The sequence below is a fragment of the Aspergillus lentulus genome, assembly GCF_001445615.1.
Source record: "Aspergillus lentulus DNA, contig: Alt08, strain: IFM 54703, whole genome shotgun sequence".
NCBI lineage: Eukaryota > Fungi > Ascomycota > Eurotiomycetes > Eurotiales > Aspergillaceae > Aspergillus > Aspergillus lentulus.
The window spans coordinates 4239810-4257124 of NW_028322118.1; the positions used below are offsets into that span (position 1 = coordinate 4239810).

A 17315-nucleotide genomic window follows, 5' to 3' on the forward strand; every position below is an offset into this window, starting at 1 on the left:
GATACGGCTCAAATACACACCATAAACTCCGAGCCATTGCACCGGGTCAAAGAAGACAAACAAGTAACTGTGAAGAAAAGGTACCAATCAAATAGACTGAGGCACGGCTCAGACTTTCAGGCTCAACTTGAAAGAATCATTCGAGTGCATCCTGGCATGCGTTGGTTCGTTGAAACAGGTCACTTCGTGCCTCATAGAAGCAGCCGATACGGATAGGGACACGGCGGCAGCCCTCCAGCATGACCAGCATTGAAACTGCCTGTGTCCCGGCCTCCTATCCCTGAGAAGGTGGTGGCAGGGGTTGAAGTTCCTAGAATTTCAAGTATTCACCCAGTGAATGAATGGAATGAAAAGAGCCTGCTCATCCCATGTATCCACAAAACGCCCGCGAATGCAGTAGATATCGAAAGAGAGACTGATGTAGCAAAGCACTCCCAACCCCTGGATGCTCTCACATAACAGTGCAACCTCCGCTCTGCGCTCTTCTGCGTCTTCCTCCAAGAGCCGAAATACCACCAATGCCATATGCATCTTCATCATCGTCGGCGTTGTAGAGTCTCTCGGCCTCGCGAGCTCGGCGCCGTCTGCGTCGTGCACCGGCTCCACCAACACCAGCTTCTTCTGTCGCCATCATATAATCGGCCCATTTGCGGTCTAACCTACTCGCGGCAGCGAGATCCCCGCGCAAGACTCGCTTGTTATGTTCATCGACGGTCATTTGCCAGCCATAGAAGCATTTGAGTTGGATGATCTCTTTAGGAAACACCGGGGGCGGCGGCGGCGGAGTAATCGAGGAAGTACTCATCATGGCTGTTGTTGGTAAGCGGTCTTCATCAAGCTCGCGTGTCACCACCGTGACCGCCGAACTAGGCTTGCGAGAGCGTGGTATGTATGCGTTGCTTGAAAGAACCTCCTTCACCCCCGCCCAAGTGACATTGGCACAATCAAAAACTACCAGGCTCAAGCCAACCTTGGGAAGATTCTCGGAGTAGCCTCGCTTACGGACGCGAAAACTGGCCTCCATCAAAGTAAGATCAGAAATTCGAGTATTATCCATCTCCACAGACCGAATGTTGGGGCAGCTCTTCATCACCTGGAGCATTCCAACGTCACCTAGGCTCTCGCAATAGCTGATATTGAGGTGTTCAAGATGTTCGGCACACGGACACTTGGCAAGTTCAACTAGGGTGTTGTTGGTGAGCTGCTCCAAGTCTTCAAGTTCAAGATGAGTCAACAAAGGAGTCGTGCGGATGACATCGATGACAGAATCGTCACTCAACTGGGGGCATTGAGATAGCTGGAGGCCTTCGAGCTCGGGAACATTGTGCGCCAGACTTTTTACTCCGACATCAGTTAGATCTGGGCACTGGTGCACGTCCAGATGTTTGAGACGTCGGGGTGGGACGATTGGCCGATCCGTAAGCACATCAATTTCCGGGTCAATACCATGCATGAGAACCTTGAGGCTGTCGTCGGTCAGATCGGTACGACTTATGATCAACCTTTCCAAGGTGTTCCTCTTAAACAATTCGAGGGCAAATTCCTCATCGTGGAAACCACTGATCTCGCTAGCCCGCAAATCTTTCAATCGCGGGCAAGCCTGGATAACTTTTCTCAAGCCGGTCGTGTTGACTCCAGTGCACCACGAGATATTGAGGATCTCTAGATGCGGGCATTTCTGGGCGATAATCTTCATGGCGGAGTTGGTCACAGTTGATAATCCAGAAACATTGATGTATTGAAGACGAGGGTTTCGTAGCAGAAAACAGTGCATAGAAGTCTTGTCGATGCGGCATCCTTCAAGGGAGAAGTTGACAACGTTCCGACAAAGATCCGTGATACGCTCCCCCTCAGTAGCCCACTTTTCTCGAAGTTGAATACAGCCTCGGAGGTTCAGATCTCGAACGAAAGGGCCACCAGAGGTCATAAGTTTCACGAGGCTGTCGCTGGGAATTTCGCGGTAGTAGTCTGCGGCATCGACACACGTCCACAGCTGGCCATCATAACACATCTTTTGCCAGGCTCGCGAAACAGCAGAACAACGTACGATTTCCTTTGGGGTCAGATAGCGAAAGATGTTCATTTTGATCTCGTCGGGCATGCGGCCCCAAAAGTCGAAAACGACCTTCGGCTCAGACGTAGGCTGCGCCGCAACCACAATCTCTTCTACCGGTGCAAATCCCAGTGGTGACCCACGGGATGCCGGTCTCAACTCGGTCGGCAAGGGAATGGTCTTCGGATTGGAGCCATTCGGCGAATCGGTCCCAACTAAGCGGATGCGGGCATTTCCATCAGTGTGCTCACCCGGCGAGCCCGGGGTTGCAGGACGGACATTCAAACCTCCATATAGTTGTGACGAGCTTCCGTTTCCGAGGCAGGGATTATATGCTGACTGGCCGAGCGAGACACAGGATAAAGAAGCTTTCCCATCCCGACGGTAGCCGGTAGAATGGGATCTGCCGCGTCTAGTGAGACTCGGGCTGGACGACATCCGCTGGAGACTTTGTAACAGCTTGTGTCTCCCTTTGAGCTTCTGGGGTTGCTCTATGGGTATTTGGCCTGTCGATGAGGTCGGACTTGCCGGAGAGACCGCCCCATGTGAAGGCTCAATCTCGTCGGGAAATGCGGCGGCCATATTGGCAATAGTGGTATCAAAGTACGACGGTTGGTCGAAGGGTGCGATGCGCTGCAAGGACTTTTCCTATTTGCGAACGGATGTAATCAAGGCGATTTGTGAGAAGGTTTGAGGCACAGATAGGGAAAGCCGTGAAACTGACGACAGGCGGGGGGATCCGCAATCGAGATTGGCCTAGAAACTCATAGTGAGGTGATGCAAACCATTCCGCAACTATACACAGCCAGAGAATCCGAATAATGCCACAACCACGTTCTGAAGACAAGGGGACCCCAATCAAACACCGTCCTTTCTAGGGATGAAGAGCACTGCTCAGAAACGCTGAATAGGGAAAAGGGAGTATGATGGTGTAAGAGTGTGAGGAGGACAGTGGAGTTTGGGTGTAGGCAGTGTCAAGCGAAACAGTCGTTGAGGTGCTTTCTCGGCTATGGGACCGTCACAAAGCGTACCATGGACCCCGTTAACCGCGTAACCCGGGGGCCGGCCAGAGAATCGACCGGGGAGAGACGTCTGGGTCGAAGTAGCCAAGATAGTTTAGCAAACGTCACCTAGGCATCACCCACAGGTGTTTCGTGAGAAATGGATGAGAGAGAGAAAAAGAGAGATGGAAGTCTATTATGGCCTAGGGTGACATCGAGAGAATGTCGACAAACAGAAGGGGGAGAAGAAGGAGAAAAGAGATGCCTTACCCTTACAGAGAAAGAGGAGGGGAGACTAAGACATCCAGTCAGATTTTGGGGGAGATGTGGGTAGGTCCAGTAACGAACGTGTCAGACGGCCATGGATAGCGAATAATTACTATTGTATGTTCATTGTTATCAACAGTATCATATCTAGGGGAGTGTCAGCAGACAATCGCAACAGGGTCGGCTGAGCGCCCCTATTTAGTCTCTATCTACCATCCTCTTCCTTATCATTACACCAAGTCAAGTTAATATGTCTTCTTTGAAGCGGCCATATTGGTGAGCAATAATGGTAATATTGATACAGAGAGTCAGAAACATGTGGGAGCATCCAAGGTCTCTCCGCCACCAAACTACCTATTACTTGTTAGTATTATCAGACCCCACAGGCCTTATCATTTATCGATAGGTAGATGTTATCCTTAGGCTCCCCACTTAGTGTCCGCCAGTGGCTCGTCTTGACTGTCACACATCTCTTCGTCTTCTCTCAAAAATGGCCATGGATATGCACATGGCCATAGATAATATTATGATCCCATTTATAGAATTTCGAGAGACGGCTCCTCAGAGAAAGGGTAAGACTTCGTTATTCACAGAGTAACATCTATCGCCGATGAAAGTGCACAGGCGACAGGAGACCACCAAAAGGTCACCATCTAGAAGTTAATGTCCTGTCAGTGTGCTCACCATCCAGATAATCGTAAACTCAACCAATCAACCCAAAACCTCAACCGAAAACAGCCACCAGTCAAAAGACAAAGACGATCCAAGGCAGGCATTTCGACCGAGTGGCAAGTTGCAACGGGTACGGGCTATCTACGGCCACACCCACACACACATGGATCCAAATTCAAAACCCAATAAAATCACCCGCAGTCTCTCCGTTCCTGACCATCACTGGAGGCGACTAGCACTGAGATGGCAATCCCGGTGACTCTAGACGGTAGTACATTGAATATGAAGTGGGAAATCTACCTCCAACCCTCCACTGGAGTGTTCAACTATAACCCAAGTACACTGGACACTGCGCTGGTCTCTTTTTGCCTCTTCGCCTCGCTCTTTAAGACGGAGTCGCTGTAAGGTATTTATTGATCACGCCACGCCACTTACAAGGGGTTATTGAGACATGGGCATGCTCTTACAACACATAGCTCACTCACTACCAACGGAGTACCTATTATTAATATCCCTCATGCCCCATCGCAAGTATTGAGCACTAGCCTGACATTCCTACACACTCCGAACTACGGAGTGGTTAGTTCCTACAAGCGGGAGTCTGGAGTCTAGAGTAGTGTTCCCCAGGACTCCGCTCCCTATCGTCCTATCCCATCGGCCCGGCTGTGATGGTGGCTGATACAGTTAACTAGAACCATACGGATCCTGTAATCGAGTCTACCTCAGTCACCGGCCGAACAGAAGGGCCAAGACTGGTCATGGGCTGGACGACCAACCCATATAGTGAGTCGATGCGCATTGACAAACTTAGGAAATTCATCTTCCTCTGGTAGAAAAGGTACCTGTACTTCCTCTGTAAAGCGTGGGAGTGATTCCTGATTGGTGCTTTTCAAAAGACCATAGACACCATACTAGGTACCTAAGATAACGTCTCCATGTCAAAGACTGTTGGTCTAAAAGCGGTCTAAGGGGACTAACACCCTTAGCCTAAACATAGTCTCAGTTCCCCGCGATGCCCCGCAGGTAATCGAGAACAGTGCCTCTAGACTAGGCCAGTACGGAGTTAGTTAAAGAAAAAATGGAAGGATGAACAACATGCCCCATCCCACTAGTATGGCTTTGATATGCTTGGTGCTTCATATGGAATATTGCGCCTTGGAATCTAATAGGCCTGTAGATCTTCCACAAAGAAATTTCAACAATTTCATCGCATTACATGTCTACGCTTACCCATTATATTATCATATTGCTGCTTCTCTTAATGTGCCTCCAGGCTACGCCATGCTATCGAGAACTTGGACACAAAAGCGAATATTTGCAGCGAGGAAGAAAAGCCAAGTGAATAGATTATGATGATGGGTATCTCAACTTCTCTATGCATCATCATCATCTCTCATTCCGCCGAAAACCTTCTCCGTTGTTCCCACCCTGCGCCGCTTGATGCTTCGTCTCTCCTTTTCAGCCTTGAGGAAATACCAATATCATACAGCTTCGTGACTCCATCTTCTATTGTTATCCTGCCTGTCATCAAGAGCCACTGCGATTCGTTTCGTTTGGAAAAATCTTCGACGCCATGCAAATTGGGTGACTAACAAAGAGCGGTAAAAAGCAAAAACATAAGTCGGCTAGAAGCACGGGTTGTGGATGTGTGGTGAATAAAAGAAAATCGTAATAAGAGCAGGTCGGCCATATTTCTTCCAGCGAAAAATGTCGGTATATAAAATTCTTAATTCGTAGGTGTGTCCGAGTTGTTATCCAAAAGAAAAGAAACTTCGCCGCGAGTCGCAAGTGAAGGAAGTGTTGTAGCTCAGTTGTCAAGCATCCATGGATGCTCCATAACTTCCGTGATCGTCAAGCGGTTGTCAACATCCCGATCAAGCATCTTTCTGATCAGATCAATGCATTCCTCCGAAAACGGCAAAAATGGTATCCGGAGCGGGTGGTCCAGGATCTCATCGATGTTGTAGAATGGGTTTTCTTTGTAGACGATGGTGTAGAGAAGGATACCGAGGGCCCAGATATCCTGCTCTTTGCCTCTGTAAGACTTGCCTTGCAATACTTCCGGGGCAGCATAGTCTAGAAGTCCGATAAGTCAGACTAGACGATAATCGTTAGGAGTAGCATGGGGATGGACTTACCAATAGTTCCCACAAAGACATCAAAAGGTCCATTCTTAATATAGGCAGCGCTTCCAAAATCGATGATTTTGATCCTGCCTTCGCCGTCCAAAATGACATTCTCGTCTTTGATGTCCCGATGAACAACCAGCGCTTTCGTATGGAGATGATGGATAGCATCCACCACCTGTCGGAAGATGTTCCTGCACTCGACCTCATCCATATTCACCTTGAGTTCGATGTAATCGAAAAGATCCATTCCCGGAAGACCGTGGGGCATCATTTCGATATAGTAGTTGACATCATCTTCAAAGAACCCCTCCATCTCAACAATGTTCGGGTGCTTCAGGCCATCACGCCGAAGGTAGTCGAGAACGTGAATCTCCAGAGGCACTGTCCCCAGCCGACGGTCGCGAGTCCAGGTGTCCACCAGAATCCGCTTCTTTGTGACGTACTTCAAAACGACCTTCTTGGACGGGTTCTTCTTCAAGCGAGCGAGTTTGACTTCACCGTACGCTCCTTGCCCCATCTCCTCGAGTATCACATAGTCCGCAATGGTTCGTTTCTTCTGAGTTTCCTTCGCATTGGCATGCTTCACCTCAGGGACAGGTTGGACAGGTCGATCTGTCAATGGTTCCGATGCTGCTTCGCTGAGTTGCTGACTTAAAGTAGAAGATGGTATCTGAGGCTCCAGCGATGGCTTTTCGACGCCGGGAGAGCGCGCAATAGACGGGCTCGCCGTCTCGGACCGTTGTCGTGGGGGAGGAAAGGTTGCCGACGGCCCTATGGAGTGGATCTTTCTCGAATAGGTGACCCATAAAGCATACACAAGTTCCTTTATGGCGATTGCATCTTCCTGATAATCACCTGATTCGTCATGTCTTTCTATGTCCTCACTGTGGTTTTGACGGAAGAAGGTCTCGCTTTCCACAACGCGCAATTGAACGTCTACGGCAATTGTTGACCCGTCACGATGGGCGGCAGTGATGCCCATCGGTTCCAGGAACACGGAAGCCACGTTCGCCTTACCGTCGCGGAGGATGGAAAGTGTCCGTGCTCTTCGGAAGCTGGGTTCAGAGATCACCACTCCCTCCACCAAGGGCAAATTTTCCTCTTCGCTGAGCACGTTGAGCAGGGTGTCGAAGCCAGGTATCAGGTCGTTGACATGCATACCCTCCGGTCGCTCGTGGCCGAAGAGGGCCGACGAAAACACTGGATTAGAACTAATCACCTTTAACGTGGATGAAGACAGGACCATCATGCCCGCAACGTGAGGAAAACTGGATACTCTGAGACAGCGTGGATCTTCTTCCTTTCCAACAATAGCCGGGATACAGATCTCAGCAGAAGCCCGGGCAGCAAAGTATTTTGTATCGGCAAGTTTTGGTATGCCTTTGCTGGGCGGAGCCTTAAGGCAATCCTTCGGCAAGTGAGGGAGAAGCTCTGTGATATGTGATCCAAGCTTCACCACGCCCTGGCCCCAGATCTTGTCGGTTTCCCCACGGGTACCAGTGATGGTCCAGGAGTCGTCACAGGAGATGTAGGCGACATTTTCCTGTATTTCCTCAAGAACCCAGATAAGACCCCCGCGTTTCTCCATAACCCAGACGCTGGCGGAACCTTTCGTTCCATTACGCTTCTGAATAGGTATAACATCCCCACATAGCAGGACGCCTCGCGATTTTGTAGCTGGATGATTCAGATGTCTCGAGTTGCGTTGGCTGGAGCCGTACCCGTCATCGGTCTGGGCTCGCCCGGATTTGACCATTCGAGAAGGCGGCTTACTGAGGAGTTGTGCGGTGACACCATTGCCCATCCCCATAGATTTTGGGTGGACCGGTCTGATTTGTGATCTCTCGGCCAAAGATTGGAGCTTCGCTGCGGCGCTAGTTGTGGGGTCTCGCAATTTGGATTCAAGCCACTGTCGATGGTCCAGTTGTACGACCTCTAGGATACTCAGCCTGCGGAGCTCCGATTGTGTGACACCAAATACGAGACACGACAGGTCATTGGCGGCCAATATCGTCCATGGCGCTTGCGACTCGGTCCTAAACACGGCTTGTGAGATGGGATTCCATTTGCTGCTATGGGTATGTAAGGCGGGGACGGGGAAGCCCAGGCCCAAGATCGAAGAACTGGCAGATGTAACAGAGTCCGCAGTAGAGTACGGTTGTGCTAGATTCTCCATCAGCTTGTTCCGGGAGCAGACAGAGCTGGCATCCGTGTATGTACGTTTTAAGCTTACGCGCCTCGAGGAAGGAGCGGACTTCATCTCCCTTCTTTGGTGAGGTATGTTTCCAGTGGATAAAAGATTCCCTCCACTCGCATCATGGCCTTGTCGTGTCGCCTTTATCTCAGTCGTGGGGCCTCCAGGTCCAGTGAAAGCTTGATCAAAAATATTGCTGCTGTCCACATCTGCGGGGCTCGTCAACGGGCCACGCGACAAACCAGCATAATTGTGCCTGTCGTCCTTTCCCGCAATACTTGTTTTGGACATGAGCTCTACCATACTTTGTGCCTCCGCATCGCCAGCCATGCGAGCCTGCGCGTTGGCAATGGCGTGATTGCTGGCGGACCAGCCGAAACGGTCACGCATAAAATCTATGGATCGTTTCAGAATGTTATGACGACTGTTGAGCAATTCGTCGGATTGCTGAGCAAAGGAAAATGAATGTAACGACTCCAGGGGGAAGCGATGGAGGTCTTCCAACGTGCTGATGCTGTCATTTGAGGATATGCGCATGAGACTGGGTTTCGAGGCCGTGCTGGATCGACGAGAAGGAGTGTTGCTTTGGGGCGATAAGGGAACAATCGACGAGGTAGATCTGTTCGGGAGATTCAAAGTTCGTGAAGGTGGTTGGCGTATACGGTCCAACCCCGATGGGCCTAGTCCATGCTCGTGCTCGAGCAGAGAAGATCTGCAGTATAAAAAGATTCGATCTCAGTACCGCTGTTTCTGCACCATCACATGCAACATTCTTAGAAATGCAAGGGGATCCGTCAACTGCTGCTTTTCTCATTTCTTACCTCGAGAGATCATATCCAGAGGAAAGGCTATCGACCGAAAGCTTCATCGGTTCATCACGCTGTAAGGAAAACCCTCCCATGAAAGATTCGGATTCGGGGGATTCTGAAAGTGGTCCCAAGGGGGACGACAAAGGACTCGGGTCACCTATAGTTTTAAGAGACGTTGTTAACCGTTGTTTCGCGACGTATCAGACGATAAGCGCGCTCGTTCCCGTCTCCGCCTCCTACGCGACTTTCCTTTCTCTGCTTCCTCACTTTCTACTCTTATCCTTTCAGGGCCAAGAGTACCGGTTGTGGAAGCTCTAGTTGTTATTCGCAGCAGGCTTGATCACTCGACCGACGGATAGCTCCATGTCACAAGCAACAGATACTATTGAAGCACAACTGACACATGAAAGGGTGGGGCAGCGAGGGGAGAAAGAACGGAAGGCTCATGGACAACGAGGCAAAGGGAAGAGCGCATGACTAACCATCGGAGTTGTATGATGTATTGCCCATAATGGCCGAAGAAACAACGATGTAACGACCCGCGATAACGATCGGATCGGGTGGAGAAGAGCTCAAATCGCAAAAAGCCCGAGCACTGAAGGGGGTGGGAGAGAAAGAGAAAAGAAACCCGATATAATAATGCTACATGAGATGGATATTCGGCATTTGCGGCCTGCAGGCAGGAAGTTGGGTCGCGGACTGCGTTTCCTGAGGGGTGTTTCCCTTTTTTTTCTCTGGTCGGCGGGCGCGCAGGGACCAACAAGTGCAATCGATAAACCGGACCCCCTTTTTCCAATAATAATTATTCGAAATTGCAGGACAAGGTCACAGAATAGTAATTGTCTCCTCTAAACGAAGGTCGTCTGCCGCCTGAATGAAGAATAAGCGATCAGCGGACTGAGTGCGAAAAGAGTAAATTCTAAAGGGCAGCTGCCTCGTAGGTCACAGGCACCACCACCACCACCAGGTATACGTTGCCGTAGCATGCGGAGCTCAAGGGTATGGTAGACAAATCTAACGTCTCATTGAGGACTTAAAAATACCTACGCTTTTGTTATCGTCATTGGTTAATGACAGAAGGTAGATGTATCCACGTTTATGTAGACAAATGCCAGAACTTGAGATAGAAAGAAGAAAAGACAAAAGCTATCCAAAAGCCTGAAGAGAGCGGACGGAAAGGCGGGGGAGCTGTGATGAGATGGAATGGATAGAAAAGACAAGTGGGAAAGCTGCTCCTGTAGTCTGGTTAATGGATATAACCACGGGCCATTTGTTGTTTTTATCGTTGTGGAGACTATGGATGTGCTTAGAACTTAGTGTGGTCTTAGGCACTTAAGTAGGATCATCCATCTCATGCTGGAGGAGGCAATGACGTCCTTTGATTGTTGGGCTTCTCTTTGATTGTATGGACCGATTGAGACATATGGAGCAGAGTGTTTTCTTTAGCCTGTTTTTAGTCTTGCACGTGGGGTACAACAAGTATGCGAGGATCATGGAGGAATAGCAAGATAGAGTATAGATATGAGGTTGTAACTATATAGATGACGGGAGAAGTGAAACTTGGAAAGGGTTGACAGTAAGAATTAACCGAGATGCTGTAGAAAGATTTATCAGTCAGGCATATTTGGAACCTGGGTAGGATATGCCTACGGAGATTCAATTCTCTCCCTCTCTATGGAGTAGATGTAGATACCTGAAGAACAAAACAATCAATGGTGATGTAATGTGGTAGCTCCCCCCGGTATGGAAGTTCTTACGGTTATACCAGTCAATGCCGCGGAGCGGCTCCCAATAACATCAGATAACTGTTTGCCATCATTTGAAGGTGGATTCCGGTTCCATTTCCTTCACCCCTCCAATACGTCTTTCGACCACAATGGTTGACCCCTCATGCTGTGATCTTGTGATCAGCCTACTCCGTAGAGAGGTACACTTCCTCTCTTTCCCTTATTACTAGTGGGTCAGTGGAAATTTCAGGGCGATTCCAGTGAGACCCTTGTAGGTTAGGCTGGCAGACTAAGGTAGCTGTGAACTATCCTTATGATTGGCACACATGAAAGCCCAATCGGCGCAACATGGAGATCTACGTCCGACCAGCCTTCGTCCACACAGTAGACTTACTCTCAGAACGGACCTTTGCTCTCATTTGAGGATTCTTGTAATATGACATTGTATAAATGTAAGCTGTGCTGGGTTCTACTATACTTCAACCGACTCACTCCATATCACGCATCGGATTCAAGGAAGTCAAGGTCGGAGTGTCCCCGATGGCAAGCCATCCTCCTAATACGTGCTGTCGCTTCCTTGTCCTTGAACTTTGGTGCCCCCAAGACTGCGCAACGCGAGACTATCGAGCTCATCCTGAGAGCGTTGGTGTTCATTTGCTCCATTGCCAAACAGTGTATGGGGTTTGTTCCTTGTGTCACCGTATCGGGTCTCCTCCGGCGGTACCGAGGCCGGGCTAACAAAACTGGAAAGATGCCGGCTACCGCCAAGCATCCAAGAGAACTCGGAGTCGGCCAGAGATGGGCGAGCTGCCGGCCTTATTGGCAGTGATGAAGGCACTTTGTTACTTGATGGCAACTTATGAAGGTTATTTTCCACTGCGACAGATGAGACGGATGGCCTCTCAGGATCGCTTGGGGCTTGCTGCCCTTCTCTTGCCCCTCCGCCTTCGACCGCATTGTCCGTGGATATTGGAGGCTCAGAAGGGACATTCAAAGAGGCATCATTAGCCGCACTCTCACGTCCGGCAACAGTGACCAAAGCCTTGGAAGGGTCTTCCAGGCATGTTTGAACCGACTGAATCTGCATGAGAGCTTGTCTCAGGGCGTCCGCAGTCGTGGGTTTGAGATCTTCTGTTTTCATCAGTTGAGTCCGTATGTCGTTCAGAGCTTGACTGAGCGTCTTGGCCAGTGATCTGTTTCGTTCCTCCAAGATCTGTATCTGAGTTTTGAGATTTATTACCCTTTCTGGCTCCTCGGATTTCGACAAATTCCTTCTATGCACCGCGGATGGCGTGCTATCATACAGCGCAGTACGCGGGAGCCTCTCCGGCTGCATCGCCTGCATGTTCCTCCTAGCTTCGCTGACTGCACCTCGTACTGCTTTGGCTACACCCCATGATTCGGTACGTCGCTGAAGACCTTCGGAGAAATCCTGGAGTAGACCTTCGAAGCTCTTGGGACTACTCCTCGCGGGTGATCTCGACGGAGAGCTTGTTTGGCTGTCCTCTCTGGAGTCGTTACGCAAGTGGAACCGTCTCAGTGAAAGGAATCTTTCACCTGATCTATCGAGCGTCTTCGTAGGATCGGGTGGCTTCCCAGAGTATTTTGAGATGAGAAATCTGCCTCTTTCTGGGGTGGGATTTTGCTCCAGATACAGGCCATCGTGCACAAAAGCCTGTGGTGAGTGCGGTTGCGGAGAAGGATAGCGAAGTAATGTCGTCAGAGCGCTCGAATATCCAGCACTCAGTACTAAAGTGTATCAGCATACCAAGCGACAAAGAATAAATGAGGGATCATATCAGACGTACGTTGCCACCGAATACGTAGGAGCATTGCAACACATGTGAACTCTATAAGCTCCGACCGTAAGCCCTCTGCAAAGAGGAGATCCCACAAGGAAAGTACATCTTGGAAGGGAAATTCACGACCAAATAACAGGCGCATCCACCGACTACCCGAGAAATTAGCGAGCCTTCTCAGCTGAACGAATAGACGTGCTCGCCCTGGTGCACTTACGTCAGGAAGATTTGAGGCAGAATTTCCAGCGCTTGCAGATGATCGGCTAACTCGAGGTCTGTTGTCGTCAGGAGATTCTGATGAATGTGCTGACACTGGTTGACAATAGGTATCTCATCCATCTGACCGTTGGCAGAGCGCTCCTTGTTATGCTCATAATACACTCGAGTAGTTTGCATAACAGAGCAAAACAACGCGAAAGAGTCGTGCTCAACATAGTCAGCGTTGAGCAGCTGCAGCATCAAATCATCGCCCTCTTCCTTAGCTAAGGACTCTTCGAGCACCTTCCCATCAACCGCATCCCCATGAATAACCCACAGAATAGGCGCCAATAGCTCATGCATGCCTTGTCGATAGCCAAGATCCGGGTTTAACTTTGCATAGATAAACAGAATATCAATCATTTTCGCCTTGGTGGCGGGTTCACGGAAGAAGAAATTCTCTTGTAAGCATCGATCAACATCCTGGGATATATCTGCTCTCATCTGCTCATCTTGTCGTAGAGTTTGCCAGGGAGACTTTTTGCAGCAAACACAGGGTCAGATGTGCGAGCAATGACAGGCCACGGTAGCAGACTAGAAGTAGCATACCTCTGCATCATCCGCTAGTGGGTCGATTGTTGACGGTAAATCATCTGGATGCTCAATGTATTTCAGATAGTGCGCTTTCAGCGCGGTATATGCGTCCCGCGACTCGGATGTCCTTCGTGACCATTGTGAGCGATCGAGATCGTCGAACAGCAGGAACGCCTGCAGGCAGGTAAGCTAAATTGACCGTCTTGCCAAGTGCCGCAGCTGCATGCCTTCCAGCAGACAGATCTCAATCCGTCGTTGCATAATTTGTCTCCTTGTTCTGATTTGATCGCATCTCGGAGGGCGGAGGGCGTAGCATTGTCGCGAAATAGGGTATTCCATCTCTGTCTAGAGACCCATTAGTAAGTCTTTTCCTCTGGCGTTACAGGCAATTATACCTTGTATCCGAAAGGGTTCTCATTTCTCCATAGGGCTTTCAGCAGCGATGTCTTACTGAGCAGACTTGCGATGACGGAAGTTGGATTGTCAAGTGATGCGGATCGGATCATATGAATGGAGCCTTAGGTTTTGGGCGATCATTGTTCAGTGGCGGGCGGTGGTCCCCGCCATATGGAAATGAGCTTAGCTTTCTTCGTGATCATTATGGTCGCCTCAAGATCCTCCAAATCCTCGCCCTCTTATTCGAAATTACTCAATGGTCTATAATATCTGTATAGACCCGAGAAGCGGATTCGCACCATAGGGATTCTGGTTGGTTGGACAGCAGATTATGACTGGCACAGATGACATTTTCGACATTATCGGAGTTCGACTGAGAGTTGAAAGCATCCCACCTGCTCACGCGGAATCTCTGAGCCTACGGAGTGACTGTTATTCTCGCCTTCTATTTCAATGTCCGCAGACTTATTCGCCGAATTTGGATACAAGGCACCATCTGCGCAGCCTTCAAATGTCTCACATCAGCGGCGGCCCGGGTCACAAGCACACTCGCTGATCCCCGATTTGGACGTATTAGAAGATGTGGTCTCCTCTAATCCTCAACCCGATGTTCAAGATCAGACCTCCTCGTCACATTTAAAACAGTCACAGGCACCGAAAAACCAGTTTGCATTAGCGTCGAACACGGATTCTCAAAAGTTGCAGGACTATGGTGATGGAAGTAACGTACTATTTGACGCTACGTTGGAGCCTACGCCCGATGATGAGGATGAGGACGAGGACTGGGGGGACTTTGAATCTGCAGAGTCAGCGACAGCCAAAAATCAGCCAGCAGCACGCTTTCAACAGCAGGATGGTCTACGAGACAGTCAAAGTAGACCCAGAGATGCTCCTACACTGCTTGACGTGATGGATACTCTATCGATTGTAGACTCGGAAATACCAAACACCAGCAAGCCCGCTATCAGACAGTCGATTGATACGCCCAGTTTTCATATTAAGGCTGTTGGTCCCGTTGCTGTACCCGACCCTGCGCAGGACGACTCGTTTGAGGATTGGGGCGAATTCATCGATGGGCCACCTGCAGAGATCAGGCCAGCGAAGCTCCAAAGCTCTTCCGGATCGAGGAGTCCTCAGGGCAAAATCCCGCAGGCTGGGACAGTCGTCCGTACGTCTTCTAATTTTACTATGCCAGGAGAAAAGGTATCCGAATCTCAGATCCGTCCTACAAACATACCCCCGCCGTCTGTTCTCTTGGAGTTATTTCCCAGGATTTTTGAGCAACTTCGTGAAGAAACTACCAAGGCGAGAAGAGGTCTGCAACAGGAAGGCCAGGTTGAGACCACCGCATCCCTTACGCTCTGCACTTTGAAAGTGGCTGCACGAGTAGTCGCTGGTCGCACTCTGCGGTGGAAACGGGATACATTGTTGAGTCAAAGCATGCGAATAGGCCCGGCACGTTCAGGGAAGCAAGGCGGAATGAAACTCAGTACTGTAAACAAGAACGAGACCATCAAGGAACAACAGGAGGTTGTTGACGTCCTCACAATGTGGCGTGATCAAGCCGCACTCTTCAATTCTGTGATTCAGGCTTCCGGAAGGCAGCCGATCCAGGCCATTGCAGAAAATGCTCGTGTAGTAACAGCTACCGCGGCCCAGGGAGCCATCAAAGCCCCTCATGCTTGCGCCCTTTGCGGGCTGAAGCGTGATGAGAGACTGCCAAAAATCGATGAGAACGTGCAAGACAGCTTCGGAGAATGGTGGATTGAGCACTGGGGTCATAGCGAGTGCAAAGGCTTTTGGGAAAAGAACATGGGCCTTCTAGCTCAACGATAATAATGCCATACAGACCACCATTAGAATGCCACATTCTCCGAGTTTCTAGGATTTGCAGCTTTTTAGCGCGCTTCTGGACGCCTTAGTTGATGGCAAAACTTCCTTTGCGCCATTTTATTTCTTTGTCTTTGCAGTGCAGAGTATGTGACATGCATCCGATGTTCCATTGCAAACTCAAGGTGGCTGATTGCTCGAACTGACATTGTTTGGGCTAATCTACATAGCTCGGTATGTAGTCCGATAACAGAGATAAGACCATCCTGCCTTCGAAACAGAAGGGATTTTGTAAATAATGAACTTGGGGTATGTTCAACTGAACACGCTAATTCTTCATGATGAAAGATGGTGGTTCAGGATGTTAAATGATCAGGAGCTGAGTGGCTGCTCTCGCGCCACTGGTGGTGGCTGGTCTGGGCGTCCTGACTGTGTCACGTACTTGACCTTGTGTTCCCGTGCGGGGGTACTTAAGTGTCAGCTTGGAATGAGGAACCATGAGTAACTGCCTGTTCATTACGCCTCCTTCTCCCTGCCTCTGTACCTTGAGTACCACTTTGTACCTGCCGCGTCATTTGTATCACATCTTCACTGATCACGCTTATCTTCCTAATAGCTTACCTTGAAGCAAATTTAGAACATTTGGTACTGCCTACCGTGGTCAACATACATGATCCCTTTCACCCGGTGCGACAGCCGCTGTTTCCGCACTACCATATATATGCTTTCCTTCTTCCAAAGTTGTACAGTCAGTCCATAAAGCGGGGAGCGTACCTTCCGGAACTCTCCATTCGTTCAGGTTTGAAGCCACGTCAAATATAGGTATTGTTGGTGGGGTTCTTCTCAGAGCGGGAACTCCTTGTCAGGACCTTAAGAAGGGCGGGCAATCCGGAACGCCAGTATAACTCGTTGATCGCTCCCGTCAGAATTATTCCAAACTCCATACACTGAGGCAACTACGGATTACCCACCTTATCTCGTTGAGCTCGCACTCCAGGACTTTTCTTGAGAGGTCGGTGGTAGTGGGAAGGCAAAGCGATACAGGTCACCATGGGTCTTGCGTACAACGTCTATCTCACTTCCAACAAAATATTCGGGTGCAAGAAATGCAAAACGCACCTTGCGGATTACAATGATATTATAAGTCGGGTCAGTACTACCGTACTGTGGTTCTTCTCTGTTACATTATTGATGCATCTGCTGATCCATTCATCTCTACCGCAGAATTTCCGTGGCCAACATGGCAAGGCGTACTTGTTCAACACCGTTGTCAATGTAACCCACTCCGAGGCTGTGGAACGTAACATGACCACCGGAAGGCATATCGTCCGAGACATATTCTGCAGGCAATGCGCCGAACTAGTAGGGTGGAAGTACGACAAAGCGTACGAGGCAAGTGAGAAATACAAGGAGGGAAAGTTCATTCTGGAGGAAGAATTATTATGTGTGGTGTGTTGAAAGCCATCTTCCATTCTGTGATGATAGGATGTCTAGTCGACGGCAGAAGAGGCATTCAACTTCCGGATTGCAACGTCGCCATTGAACGACTTGGAGAATATGACTCAGAAGTTCAAGACTGATTCGAGTGAGCGTTCCATTATGGGTGCTTGGGAAAGGCGTTGGACAAGGCGTTCTGGACTTCATCC

General features: G+C 49.6%; 4 protein-coding genes across 4 annotated transcripts; 1 reads left to right on the top strand and 3 right to left on the bottom strand.

Annotated features, from left to right (window-relative positions):
* Positions 1-451: 451 nt before the first annotated feature.
* On the bottom strand, positions 452-2635 carry ALT_4569 (F-box domain protein; the record flags this gene model as incomplete). Its single annotated transcript, XM_033559039.1, has 1 exon — positions 452-2635. The coding sequence occupies one exon, from the start codon at positions 2633-2635 to the stop codon at positions 452-454; it is 2184 nt and encodes a 727-aa protein (XP_033414930.1).
* Positions 2636-5800: 3165 nt separating this feature from the next.
* Positions 5801-9635, bottom strand: ALT_4570 (serine/threonine-protein kinase; the record flags this gene model as incomplete). The annotated part of the gene is made up of 4 exons (XM_033559038.2): positions 5801-6069; positions 6132-9028; positions 9138-9282; positions 9608-9635. 4 exons carry the CDS (start codon positions 9633-9635, stop codon positions 5801-5803), a joined length of 3339 nt encoding a protein of 1112 aa, XP_033414929.2.
* A 1773-nt stretch (positions 9636-11408) lies between these two features.
* On the bottom strand, positions 11409-13949 carry ALT_4571 (GTPase-activating protein GYP6; the record flags this gene model as incomplete). The annotated part of the gene is made up of 6 exons (XM_033559037.1): positions 11409-12601; positions 12661-12803; positions 12869-13386; positions 13459-13632; positions 13683-13784; positions 13839-13949. The coding sequence occupies 6 exons, from the start codon at positions 13947-13949 to the stop codon at positions 11409-11411; spliced, it is 2241 nt and encodes a 746-aa protein (XP_033414928.1).
* Positions 13950-14292: 343 nt separating this feature from the next.
* Positions 14293-15675, top strand: ALT_4572 (uncharacterized protein; the record flags this gene model as incomplete). The annotated part of the gene is made up of 1 exon (XM_033559036.1): positions 14293-15675. The coding sequence occupies one exon, from the start codon at positions 14293-14295 to the stop codon at positions 15673-15675; it is 1383 nt and encodes a 460-aa protein (XP_033414927.1).
* Positions 15676-17315: the final 1640 nt, after the last annotated feature.